Below are 13,111 nucleotides of genomic sequence, written 5' to 3'. Positions count from 1 at the left end.
GGCAGAGCATCACCACGGATGAAATCGGGCGTGTGCTGATGTCGTTTATGCCTTCCACACTTCAGACCGTGAGTTGACACAATGATATAACCAGCTGTGTGAGTCACTCTACTTTCATGTGTCAAACACACCTACTTACATACTCACTTGTATCCGCCCACCCACTTCCAAAGAGCACTAGGTAATATACAGGCAGAAATACTCTGAAAAAATAAGGATGGTAAAAAATGTCTTTTAGACGAGGAGAACTTTTATTTCACGTTTTTATGAAAAGTGCCTCTCCTTGGGGATCGCTTGCATACATTCACTTGCATGTCAAAATTCAAGACTTGATTCAGGATTCATGCTAGTGGAAGTTCAAAAGCAGCGCTATTTACGATTGCGTTCTTTGTTCAGTCCTGGACGTCAAAATAATCAACTACCGGCTCTTCTTTGACCAGCTTGGACCAGGTGGTGGTGCCGGAGGCCCTGCGAGCAGAAGGTTGGGGCGTGTCAATGTCAATATGTAAAAGGGTAACAAAATGGTGCCCGTTGACAAAAGCACAAGAACTGACCTGCTGCTGGCCTGCTTGACATGAGCGATGGGGACGGGGGCTCTGGTGGTCGTTTCGCGTTCAATCAGTGAGGTGAGTGTCCATTTTGGACACAGTGACTTGCCCCTGAGTACAAGTGAACACACAAGTGAGAGGGCTGGGCATGATGGCCCGAAAAGAAAATCTCTCTTCTTTTCATTAAAGTCGCATTTCTGATTTGAATTATTTTTCCCCCTTTGTTTGGAGAAAAATCAAATGACAAAGACACAATTAAGAATATCTTTTAAAAAAAAAATTAAACAAATTCTCGGGCTTACTTGAGCGCTGTGACGACCACGTTGCGCTTGGGCTCGCTATCATAGCTGACGCTCTCCACGGCGTAGACCTCGGCCAGCTCGTGGACGATCCTGCGGCGGTCCCTGTTCATGGGTTGGAAGCAGTGGCTCCTCTTTGGCTGCTTGCCCTAAAGACCAACAAAATCCAACTAAATTCTTCAAGTTATGTTTTGGCTGGGAAAAACGATCTTTGCGAGAGGCGCCACCTGGAATCTTAAAATAAAAAATAAAAAATGTGGCACATTTCTCCGAGTGGCCAATGAGCAAGCTTCTAATTTAGTTGAGACTATAAAGAGTTCTTGTCACAGAGCGCAGGTCTGTTGGAGAATTGAGAGCGCCTCAAAATTGCTTACTTGACATGCAAAAAAAAAAAGTCAGAATATTTTGGTTCATTTTATGTTTTTACAACTGTATACAGGGGTGCCTTGACATACAAACTATCCATCCATCAAAAAGAATTCAGAAAAAAAAAATTAAGTCCAAACTGCACACACACCTTCGAAACGAGCTCCACAAGATTCTTAATGGCCTCTTCTACACCAGAGACAAACTTCAAGTCTTTTCTGAAAGAGAGGAAATGCACATTGTGACTTACTTTTATGACGGCGGTCCAAACAAGAGTGCAAACAGGAGACGCACCTGGCGTCATCTTTGAGGCTGTTGCTGTACACAGAGTGGGAGCGCGCATGGAAAGGGTCCGAGGAGGGGTCAATCTGCAAGGCCTCGGCCAGGCGCTTGTTCCTCTCTAACGTGGCGCACTCCTCGTCGCATTCCAGCCTGAAGAGCAAAAGCGGCCTGGTCAACGAGTTGCAGGCAGCACTGGCCTCCTGGCAAACTGACGCCATTTGATACCTGCTTTGTTTGAGCTCCTTCTTGGCGAGCAGTGGGCCGATGTCCACGGAGTCGCCCGGCTGCATGTCAGACAGCTTGCTGGCCATGGTGATGGCCGTGTACCTGCGACAAGCAAAGCTTTCAACGACCGTTTTTACATTCTGCTGTAAAGTGAAGACGGAAGGAGAGACAACGCGACGTGTAATAGAGATTTGCAATCCAAGCGATCAGGCACCTGCTAATCTAAAAAGGCAGCTGCCACCTCAATAGAGGAGCCATCTTTGGAAGTGGGACAAAAGACACACTGAATAAAGATTCATATGTTCAACTGACCTCAGATAGGAACTGGCAGCCTCGGTGCACGACACCGTTTCTTTCCGTCGACCGCAATCGCACTCCAGTGCCACCTAAGAATATTAAACAGGAGTAACACCGTGCCCCTGCAATACTCTCCTCCCCCCCATCAAGCTTCATTGTATTGAAATCTTGTACCTTAGAGGTGCAGGTGGTATTGGGGCAGGCGGTGCCCGTGTGGCAGGGGGCGGCGCAGGGATGGCCGCAGTCCGGGCGGGGAAGGGCGCACGGCTGGCCGCAGTCGCCGGCCGCTGCTGAGCAGTCGCCGCGGTGGCAGATTCGCTTGCAGCGGTGCATCTGGCACGGCAGCGACTTGCCGCATGTCAGCCCGCAGGAAATGTCTTGGAGGTGACACGGGATGTTGCTGCGTTGCTTGAAAATAAAAACAACAACAAAAAGAGCTTTACTCTTGACTTAAAAAACGATAACAAAAAAGTGGGGGTATCAGTGCGAGTCAGGGAGATTGCGGCATCACCTCGTGTTTTCCCATGCACCACTTGTCGGTCAGGTAGGTGCAGGGGGGACATTTCTCTTCGCTGTGGCAGTTGTGGAACACTGAAACAACAGAGTTGTTGTTGAATGATTTGTCAAACGGTTCTTCAGTGTGTGGTACGCATGTAGATAATTGGGCCCAATTTGAGCATTTTCCCTCCCTTGCAATCAACGTCAGCAAAGGCCCGATAAGGAAAAACATTTGCAATCAAAATGTTGCTTGGAGCTTGCTCAATTTCTTTTGCTCATGCTCCTCCTCCTCCTCCTCTTCTTCTGTGAATTTCTGAGGAACCTGGATGCTCTGTGGTACTGTGCTGTCACTCGCAGGTTAGCCTTGGCACTGCGACAGACAGCTATGTGTCGCCGCACATTCTAAGAGCAGTAACCAGACACGGCCATTTTTTCCCCCCTTTGTCACGCCATTTGGGCTCGCTCCCGTTTTAATTTATAATTTAACGTCAAGATGTTGAAAAATCCGTAAGCGTGTTGAACACGCTTTACCTGGATGGTCACACTCGTGTCTCCTGGTACACAGGTTCTTGCACTCAGGCGGGCTTGTGCCACACGGGATGGGCGGGTACAACACGGAGGCCCCGCAATAACACGTCAGCTCGTCAAAACCTGCAAAGACACAAAATAAAAAGAGAAAGAACATAAGTCTGTTTATTATCCGCTATTATTATTTATTCCAACACGAGAGAGACAGACAAAGAAAGAAATGAAAGAAAGTAAAGAAGAAGAAAGAAAGCAAGGCTCATTACATTCAGACCAAATATAACCAAATGACCGTCCAAAAAGAAGAAACAAAAAAGGTAAACATGATTAAATATAGCTGTATGTGACTCACTGGATTGCCAACACGGTTCACAGTTGCCACGGTGACATGGCTCCTGGCAGCGGTGCAGGCCACAGTTGAGTTTGTAGCCGCAGATCAGCTGGCACTTGTGATCCACACTCTGCATGAAGGGGGGCGGGCGCACAACACGGCAACACACGGAAACAAAAAAAAAAAAAAAACACCACAAAACTGAATGAACCGTTCAAAAGTTCAGTGGCAAGCAGTCATCTTGGTACACTGTTGTCATGGAAGGCCACGGGAAACATTGAGTGGTGGAGAGAAAGGGCTCACGTCCAGAATGGGAAGGTCACAAAATGGCGACCGTATGCTAACTAGTCACGCTGAGAAATAAAATAAATTTCAGAAGTAGGCGACTCATAAAATATTGACTAGTCCAAAAGAAAGATGGCTTTCCGCTGCTTTGTCACTTTGCTTTTCACCGTACAATGTCCCCCTTTTAACTTTGACATTGAAAAAGAAAAGAGGAATGGAAAACAATCGCCAACAACAACTCACCACACAGCACAGCTCGCCACACTTGTGTCGGCCACAGGTGCGTTTTTTATTGCAGCGCTTTTCACAGGTGAACACCAGCTCATCTGAAATGCAACCGACAAAGGACTGAAATTAACAAGGTGACGAATGAAGTGTCAAGATGCATTTCTTTCGGAAGGAATGAGCTCACCCTCTCTTTTGATTATGGCACACGGCACCTCCTGAAATGAGACTTAATGTCAAGTTGGCGCACATAAAACGAGACAGGGGAGCGGTGCCTTTTTTTTCCCAGTCACCTTGGTCTTGGAGGCACATCTACATCTGATGGTTGAAGTCAGGGAACAAGGCCCACAAGCTCCCTCGTGGCACAGCTTGTCACATTGATGGATCGTGTCTGAAAAAAAACGGGGAGGTACACCAGTTCAACTAACTCCTACCTGTATGGGCAATATTTTAATATTTAAGTTTAAAAAAGAAATTGGAAACATCACTTCCTTCCGTGTTTAAACTTATGACTAACTGCTATTTCTTCCATGTTACTTTAATGCATTGCTGAAATAAAAGCGGATCCATCAGCAATTCTCAAACATTTTTTTTTTTACACAAGGCAAGTAGCACCTCAAAAAATACGTGCCACCATTATGGCCAAAAGTACAATCATGTAGGAGGTCTTGTGTTCCTCCAAAAACGAGAAAACGGTTTTATCACTGCAATGAAATTAACTAAAATTAGTCCATTGAAACGCATTTGTAATCTGCTCCTGTGCATTACTAGTAACAGCGCCCCCTGCTGCCTAATATGAAAACGGATCCCTTGATGGAGCCGAGTGGTGAAAAAACAAACACGGGCTGCCATATTAGAGTAGGAATGACTAGCTTGCGTCATACCATTGGAGCCGCAGGGCAGAGGCATGCCGCACGTCTTCCCGCAGGAGGGGATCGGGTCAGAGCAGCTTTTACGCTCTGGGCAGCCCAACTCCAGGAGCTTGGCTAGCGGCGTTTGACCGCAAGGGCAAGTCTTGACAGTACTCGGCGAGCGAGGGCACGGCGGACACGAGCCACGGTGGCACGGCTGCTGGCATCGATGAGCTTCGCAGTTTAACATCCTGGGAGAGGAAGGTGGGGTGGTGTTAGTGGATGAAAGGAAACAGGAAAAACAAAAAAAGATGATCAAGCTTACTCTCCACAAGTCTTTTGGCAGGAGAAATTCCCCGAAGCGTCCAATCCCTCACTATCCGTGCCACAGGGGACCTCGCGAGTGGAGACTCCGCAGTAGCAGGCTAGAGCAGGCTCACAAGAGTCATATTAGGGAAAGTGGAGTCCGAGATAAATCACATTATAAATAGGGAATGGAGAGTGTGGCTGCTACTGTATACTTGAGTGCATTTTTGCTACTCTCTCTTCATGCGTCACTATTTAACGCGCAAGTAAACATGCATCACTTCTTTAGTTATTTTATTGCCGTTTTTAAGTGGCCATATGGGTGAGTCCTCTCACTGAGCAGTGTGAGCCTCACCTTGCTGAACTTTGAGCTGGCAGGGCTGACACGGTCCGGCGTGGCACACCTGAGCGCACACGTGTCGGCCACAGTTGAGCGCTGCGCCGCACGCCATGTCGCAGTGGAGGAGCGACGGCTGGTTGCAGCGCATGGGCTGACTGGGAATAGGCAACAAAATATCAATGAAGAAGGAAAGAATGGTGTAGAAGCACAGGACGTATGGGGACAATGGCTGTGTGCGACACCTTGTTCTTCCACAGACACAGGATTTGGTCACAAAGGCGGGACACTGCGGACAAGGCCCTGGATGACACAAGCTGAAGGAGACATGGATGGAAGGGGAGAAAAAAAAAAGTACTTTCATGTATATTTTTTCCCAATAGTCATCAATGCATTTTTTTAAATTGTGTTTGTCCTCATTCGGGTCGCAGGTGAGCTACAGCTGATTCCCAGATGATTTTACATTAGAGTACAGATGAATTCAGAAATAAAGTGCTGGAACTAAAACTGGAACTAAACCTCAATTTAGACCAACATTGATCTGAAAGTAGCGATGTGTCATGGCAGCCATCTTGGTGGAACTTCAAAAAAAACAAACCAAAAAACAAACAACATGGCGAGTGACTTTGTTTGAAACGTCCCGATAATTTTGACACATCCAGCGTGCATCGTTCCTACAGAATGGGTTTGCAGTGTCCGTCAGGTGTTGTCTCACATGTTACAAGGGTGGTTGCAGTCCGCGCTGCTCCTCTTCTTGCCACACATGTCGCCGCAGCTGTGTGGGATCTCGCTGCGCTGCCATTCAGGATTGGTCACTTTGCCTAGCGGCAGAGAAAGCTTTCGCCGTGTGACAAACCTTGCGCGTGATGGTGACTTTGAAGGATCAAAGACTCACCGCAGAAGCAAGTGTAGGAGGCTGGGTGTTTAAGTGCAACATTCTGGCAGGCGGGACAACGCCAACCGTCAGCTGAATCTGACGAAGATAAGATACAACAACAGAGCAACAGTGATGGAGGGAGGGAAAAAAAAACACACAGCAGCACATTTCAACAGTGCTGTTGTTGGTGAAGCCGTACCGTCTGCCTGGGAGGCGGGCGAGCGGGCCCATTTCTTGATGCAGTTGAGGTGGAAGACGTGGAAGCAGCTGTGGCAGCTCCACACGGGCGCCATCAGACGGATGATGTCGCAGCACACCATGCACTCGTACTTCTCCAATGACAGCTGTTCGATCAGACACCCTGAAAGAACGCCAAGAACCAGCGTCACTTGCTTGCGGGGCCCCGGCGGCAAATGTCGAACAGGCTAAACCACAGGTCAAACTTTGCTCTGAGAGCCAAAGTGCATTTCCAAATCTGAAGGATGTGCCAAACCAAGTTGAAACATGGATAGAAATTGGTTTGCAACAATTCATGCTAGTCTATCATTCATCGTTACCATAATCATAATTGATCTACAGCGGTATAAAAGTATATATCGTTTTCATTGGATGGAATTTTTTTTTAACTCATCATTCATGCTCATTTCAAAATGCTATTATCCATATAATCATTCAAAATCATCAAACAAATTATTCAATAAAATCAATACAAAGTACTGTTGTCGCCTTTTAACAAATACTTTCACATGCTATATAAACTTTTATTTTAATATTTAAATTATGACCTAATTGAATAATTACTTATTACCGATTGTTTTATTTTTTTTACATGTTTTTTAATTTTACATTTATTTCACACTGAAGCAACTGGAGTTTATTTGAAAAAGTATCAATAGCAATTAAATTCAATAATCAAATATATTTTAGGTAGGTTTTTTTACTAAAAATATTTCAAGCTTATTTTAAAAACTATTATTCTTTAACTACAATGAATTGATTAAGTATTTAATAATCTTTAAAAAATTGTTCCAAAAATATTTTTATGTAAAAGTAAATTTGAATAATACTATTACTATGCACATTTGTCACTTCAATAATTACAATTTGAAATAAGGTAACCAACCTACACTTCTCATATATTTTTTTTATATATATATTTTGTGGAGCTCGATCAATCATCAAAAAATGAAGACACAATTTAAGGGCAATAAGGCATGTTGGTGGACCAGATGCAAGACGTTTGGGTAACCTGTTTGCGTTTCGTTGCTTTGTGGCATATTGCGGTTGCGCATGCTCCTCTGGCCTCTGTGACGGTCACCCCGCTGTCGGTTGGTGCGGTTGTCATGGCGACAGGCCGCCCTATCTGAGTCCCCGTCGGCCTGTGCTGGCACTTTGGAAGGTTTGATGGGTCCTTGTCGCCGCTTCTGTTCGAGCTGCTTCTTTCGATGATCTCCGGAGGGGTCCGGTCCAGTTGCCATGGCCCACCAGCTCCTTCCTTGTTCTTCTGCCGCATCGTCATCTGGCATTCGACGCCCAACGTCGCTGTTTTTTCCCCTTAAATGAGTGTCATCTCGTTGCCTAGGATTCTCATGCCTCAACTTCCCTGGTTCCAAATTTCTGCTGCCACCACCGTCGTTATCTCTCCACCAATTCGTCCACTCTGATCCGTGGTTTGACTGGTCCCCAGTAAAAGCTCTTTGACCGCGCCTACTGCCTCGAAACCCGTCCCGGCGACCTCGCCCTCGTCTGCTGCCGCCCTCCTGGTCCTGTTGGCGCTGGGTGTCCTGAGAGGCTGCATGTTGGAAGTCATGGTGAGGTCGGCCATGTTGCTGGGAGGGAGCACTCGAGCGTCGCTCGCCACTGAATTTCGACTGACCGCGTCTGGACTTGTCGTTGCTTGGCTTTTTAGGATGCGATACACCCTCTGGATTGAGGTCCACTGGCTCTACAAACACAGCGGCGACAGTGCTAAATACTGTCCATACAAAATATAAGAAATGCCACAGCCTCACATTTGAGCGACCGAGTGCTGGCGCAAGTCAAAGTGTAACAAATGTTAATCATTTCAACCAGTGATTCTCCAAGTCAGTTATGTGGGCTCCATTTGGTGGTAGTTCAAAAAAAAATTGCTGCCTATGTGCAATTCAGTTGTATTTACCTAAGTAACTCAACACGTTCCCGCTTCATTTTTGATACATTTTTATTCAATCATTATTTAACAATACATTACATCCTTACGCCTACTGCACTCCTGTCATTGTGGTGGGACTTCGAGGGCTAAATAAATTTTGGGGAGCTCGTTCTTATGTTGAGAGAAAAATCAGGTTTAAACGAGGAGCTGACTCCTTACAAAGAGTCATAACTTATATTTGTCACGGGAATGTTATAGATGCATCATTGAAATCATCATTAAATGGTCTGTCTGATGGCGTGAGTGTCCTGTAAATTAAGCTTTTTATACACACATATTAACATTTACAGAAATAGGTGGAGTAAAAACGATTAAGTAGGATGTTTGAATTTACCCTTGAAGACAAAGTCAATTTTCATGGTACGTCCTCTTTACAATAAAAAGCACCAAATGACTCAAATCTATTCGAATTGTATTTATTTTATAGCCTTAACATATTCGGTGCGAACGATTTCAAAGTTGGTGGGCAAGTGTGTTCAAATAAACTAGCAGCTTACTAGAACTAAAACTAGTATAACACGAGAAAATTAAAACGTCACAGCAGCTTCGTAACATTGTCTAAAAAACAAACTACAGGCTAACTTTGACGATCTAACGTGACAAAGAGCGCCAATTAGTCGTTCATACGGAGAAAGTCTTCTTAAGGGAACAACTGGATATATTGAGACTGAATTCAAATTATTTACCTGAGGAGCCTTCAGCCATTCAGTCAGCTGTTTAGTAGCTCTCCTTCGCGAAAAGTTGTCGTGTCCGTTTACTACAAGTCACAAGCGTCCACCAGCAAACCAAGACGATTGTTTTGCCTCAAATACGTTTTGATGGTTTATTAAATGGAGTACTCCCAAAAGACACAAATGTCTCTCCCCGGTTTCGTCGCACTTGCTTTCTTCAGTTTTTTCCGACCATGTTAGCTTGGCCGTTCGGCGCATATGCGCCAAAGGTCGGCCATGTTTGATGGCTGACTACGGCGAGCACAGTAGGGTCAAAATACAAAATATCTGCCAGAATATGCGGCGCGCCTTACTACGGACATTACACTACAGCCAGCCACCAGTCAGTCGCCCGTCATTTGTGTACAGCCTCCCATAGTGCGTCACATAGCTGAATTTCATTCATAGTTTGACTATCTATTGTATGAATATCTATTGTATCTATCTATTGTACCTTGCCTTCTGCCCAAAGACAGTTGGGACAGTCTCTAGGCCGACCGCGACACTCGTGAGAATAGATGGGTGGATGCATTTAATCGGTATTAGCAATGTACTCTACAAGCCACAAGATGGCGCTTGGTGGGCTATTCGTGCTTTTGAAAGTCAAATAAGATAGTGGGAGAAAAAACAAATATGTCGCCACATTTGCAATGCTTACGTGTATGACGTGTGATGACGCTTTTTAAATGCACACTAAAGGCATGCTTTTAGTGTCTAAATCCTCGAATGGATAGAAAGTAAATCATATTCTGGGTTTTCTCCTTTATAACCAAGATCAATGCATTACTTGAATTTTAAAAAACGTATTCCTCGGAGTGTGTAAAAAAAATCACCGTACAGAACGCGTTTGTGCTTAAGACTCAGGCCTGGCAAACGTTGAGCAGCGGCAGCATTCGCTGCAGTCACATGACGCATGCGCAGTGTCACTTCGGTCAACTGGTGGATACGGGGAATGTGGGTCAGATACCCTAAATAAGCACACGACCGTGGACATTCACGTTTCTGCTTTCACAAAATAAAATACAGCAAGAAAAAGTCGATAATGGGCGCGGCTTAGATATAGCTGACCTTGAATTCCATCATCTATTTGTCATTGTATGGGGACGAACATGACAGAACGACATTAGTAAACGACACAGACGACATGCTAGTCTGCCTTGTCGTTTGCGTATACGTTTCCTTTGTAACACAGCGTTTTATTTTGAAACCCAGTAACAGGAAGCAGCTGTCTTGGACTCCCGCTAGCTTAGCTATCGCTTCCCTCTCCTCCACCTCCTCCTCCTTCCACCACCTCCTCCTCCTCCTTCTCAGTGCAGCTTGGAGAGCGAGCGAGCAAGAGTGGCGGCGGTGGATGAGTCGACGGCACGAAAACCTTTCTCCTACCCTTCAAAAAGCACCTAAAAAGCAGCCGAGGAAGGCCGTACCGGAGTCCGCGTCAGTTGGGTGATGACATTTGCGCACCATGGACTACGATAGAGAGGCGGTTTAGCGTGAACGGCTGACGGTTGCTGGACGATTTCGTAAACTGGGCTCGTTTTGGAACATCTGTATAGCAAAATGTGGCCATCCGCTCTCCTTCCTCCGGGGTCGATTTAGACGCTCGATTTAGACGTTTGCACGCTCCCCATTTCGTCTCAAAATCCAACTAATCCCCCCCTCTCGCTCCCCGGGGAGCAGTGAAGTCATCCGAGAGGGAAAAACGGGGTTTAATCATCTCCGTAGCGACAAGGAAAATCCGCTTTCTCTCCCCTCCCTCACTCGGACTCGCCCTACCCCCCTCCCTCCCCACCCGCGTTTACATGCTGTGTTCCCTCTAAGTGCTCTCTCCTCGACACCCCCTGTCCCCCCCTTCCCCTTTCCCACCTTCGAGCCACTCAACTGGCCATTATCTGCCGTCGAGGATGCCGGATCAGATCTCAGTAACCGAGTTCCTGTCGGAGACGACCGAGGATTACAATTCGCCCACCACGTCCAGCTTCACCACCCGGCTGCAGAGCTGCAGGAACACCGTCAGCGTCCTGGAGGAGGTGAGGACAGCGCCAGCAGCACCACACCGATGCATCCATGCATGCATGCAAGGAAAAAAAAGCTTTTACACTTTGAGCTGAGGGCACCTGTAGGCTATGTCAATGCATTTACTTCATCGCATTGAAACAGAAACGGGCCCTTTCTTTCTTGTGACAACATGAATACCCCGAGCTCTCTGGCTTTCTATCTGAAGGTGAACTTGTGTGTCCTTCTGCTGCTTTTCTTGTTGTCACATCAGAGCGAGCACTCTAAAGAGACGGCTTAGGCAACTGGGATGGAGGATGTGGCGGTTACGTAAGATGTGCAGCTTCAGTGCACATCGCTGCCAGGCCTCAGGGCTCGGCGTCGTCCGTTTCGTGGTCAAACTGTGTCCGTTCTTGCCGTCACAGACAAAATACAAATGCTCATTTCCTTCATGTTGACAGCATCCTTAATCCTGGTGTTTTAAGTTGTATGGTTTTCATTTTAAGAGAACGACTGGATAAAATGAGACTAAATGTACCTAGTTTGAAGTGGCCATTTGAAGGGCTGTCATTTTTTTTTTAGAAATGATGAATAATTGCAAAAGCAGTTCCCACAATTTAAGTTCCACAAGATCTCTAAATGATTTATTGATTATCTAAATCGTTGTTGATTGATTTGAAAATCTATTAGTTGTTGCCCCTAAAATAAATAAATATTAAAACTATAATGCTAGCCAAGTTTTTTGTGTGACTTTCAAAATCGCATTTCCCAGCAAGTAGCTAGCTAGCAGCTACTTAAAATTGTTAATGCTGCGGCTACACACCAAAGAAAAAGCAAAAATGCGCTAGCCAAACTATGAACGATGACAGCAGCATACCTTGTTTGTGATGTTGTTGATGCTGTGTCATTTTCTATCACATCCTGGTTGAGTAATCAGGTCAGGCAGGCCAGTTCCCAACCACTCCACTCCCCCGTGTTTCCCACCTCAGGACTCCTGTCGTAGAATCCTGATAAAATGGTGCATTAAACTTGGGAAATGCTGGCACGCACACACACACACACACACACACACACACACACACACACACTTGGTCTTGGCTCCAATGTCTAAACGTGACCTCATTTCCAAATGTAAAACACGAATCTCGTTGCCGACCTGAGTGCCTCCAGCCTCCCAGGCGTTTAATGCAGTCCCTTCGAAGAATATTTTCATCTTTGGTCAGAATAAATGCAATTTCAGTCTCTGTTGTTGCTATGGGAAACAATGCCAAGTGAATTGATCAAATAGAAGCCACCCCGAAGCCTTCACTAAGGCTCTGGTCACTGTTTTAAAGGGCAACTAAACGTCAAAAATGTTTCAAGCAATGGTACGTTGTATGCGCCAACACTCATCCAAACACGGTGGTACTCTGATTAATATTGCCTTTGATGAATCAACACATCACAATATTCCCCTTCCCAAGGCATCAAATTCCCCGCATCATTTCATCTCCTGGCCAGTGTTGGCTGACATGGACTCATGTAGCAGCTATCAGAGGAAGGGGAGCGAAGCATCAAAAGTGTTGTACATGAATTTTTGGTGGGGAAAAAAAAATCTGCCCTAAAAAAATCCAGATGGGCTCACTAGTAGTAAATTGTCGAGGCTGAATACTTTCTTGGAATAAGTGTCGCAAAACGTGCCTGTCTTGCATCTTTTGGAAAAAGCGTCTGTCCACTGGCGGTGGTAATGAGGAAAAAGGTGGCGTGGTGAATCACCTCCCTGACGCAAACGTAAAACATTTGTAGGGAGGGAAGCAGCAGCCAAGTCCTCCAGTATCTGTGATGGAATTTTTGTTCTTGGTTGCAGAGATCACATGAAGGGGGAAGACCATTCAACTGTTCGACCTTCACACTCATTTTTTGTTGTTGTTGTGTTGACAAAATAAATGATGCAAAGGTAGAGTGTGAATATTTCAGGAGCGAAACC

General features: G+C 45.7%; 2 protein-coding genes across 6 annotated transcripts in view; one reads left to right on the top strand and one right to left on the bottom strand.

The window, feature by feature from the left end:
- Positions 1-228: 228 nt before the first annotated feature.
- On the bottom strand, positions 229-9,431 carry nfx1 (nuclear transcription factor, X-box binding 1). 2 transcript variants are annotated; one of them, XM_052054336.1, is made up of 23 exons: positions 9,130-9,430; positions 7,502-8,197; positions 6,452-6,613; positions 6,271-6,348; positions 6,091-6,196; positions 5,621-5,692; positions 5,394-5,533; positions 5,058-5,157; positions 4,766-4,983; positions 4,175-4,272; positions 4,069-4,099; positions 3,900-3,982; positions 3,393-3,501; positions 3,047-3,166; positions 2,529-2,608; positions 2,192-2,425; positions 2,033-2,106; positions 1,721-1,822; positions 1,508-1,645; positions 1,365-1,431; positions 851-996; positions 555-659; positions 229-468 (listed from the first exon to the last, which is right to left on the bottom strand). In XM_052054336.1, exons 1-23 carry the CDS (start codon positions 9,146-9,148, stop codon positions 393-395), a joined length of 3,054 nt encoding a protein of 1,017 aa, XP_051910296.1. In that variant the 5' UTR covers positions 9,149-9,430; the 3' UTR covers positions 229-392. The 2 variants fall into 2 exon arrangements, 1 of the variants encoding a protein (XP_051910296.1); XR_007960330.1 differs by lacking the exon at positions 1,365-1,431 and having other exon boundaries at positions 423-468; positions 1,464-1,645; positions 9,130-9,431.
- Positions 9,432-10,433: 1,002 nt separating this feature from the next.
- Positions 10,434-13,111, top strand: part of asap1b (ArfGAP with SH3 domain, ankyrin repeat and PH domain 1b) — a 29,135-nt gene continuing 26,457 nt past the window's right edge. For 2 of the 4 annotated variants that reach the window (XM_052054333.1, XM_052054332.1), the window contains exon 1: positions 10,434-11,180. In XM_052054333.1, coding sequence (XP_051910293.1) covers positions 11,055-11,180 — 126 coding nt within the window. In that variant the 5' untranslated portion in view covers positions 10,434-11,054. The remainder of the gene's footprint in view (positions 11,181-13,111) is intronic. The other 2 variants (XM_052054335.1, XM_052054334.1) reach the window with 1 other exon arrangement.

The sequence above is a fragment of the Hippocampus zosterae genome, chromosome 20 (genome assembly GCF_025434085.1).
Source record: "Hippocampus zosterae strain Florida chromosome 20, ASM2543408v3, whole genome shotgun sequence".
NCBI classification, from domain to species: domain Eukaryota; kingdom Metazoa; phylum Chordata; class Actinopteri; order Syngnathiformes; family Syngnathidae; genus Hippocampus; species Hippocampus zosterae.
The sequence above is the reverse complement of the archived record's forward strand: the minus strand, read 5'-3'. Positions and strand labels throughout refer to the sequence as shown.

What these genes read in the sequence shown, in the direction of transcription:
- nfx1 (XM_052054336.1), bottom strand. An exon ending in TCTGCCCTGCGGCTCCAATG is followed by an intron (nt 4,273 to 4,765) that starts GTATGACGCAAG and finishes GTTTTTTTTCAG; the next exon opens with ACACGATCCATCAATGTGAC. An exon ending in GTCAAGCAGGCCAGCAGCAG is followed by an intron (nt 469 to 554) that starts GTCAGTTCTTGT and finishes TTCTGCTCGCAG; the next exon opens with GGCCTCCGGCACCACCACCT.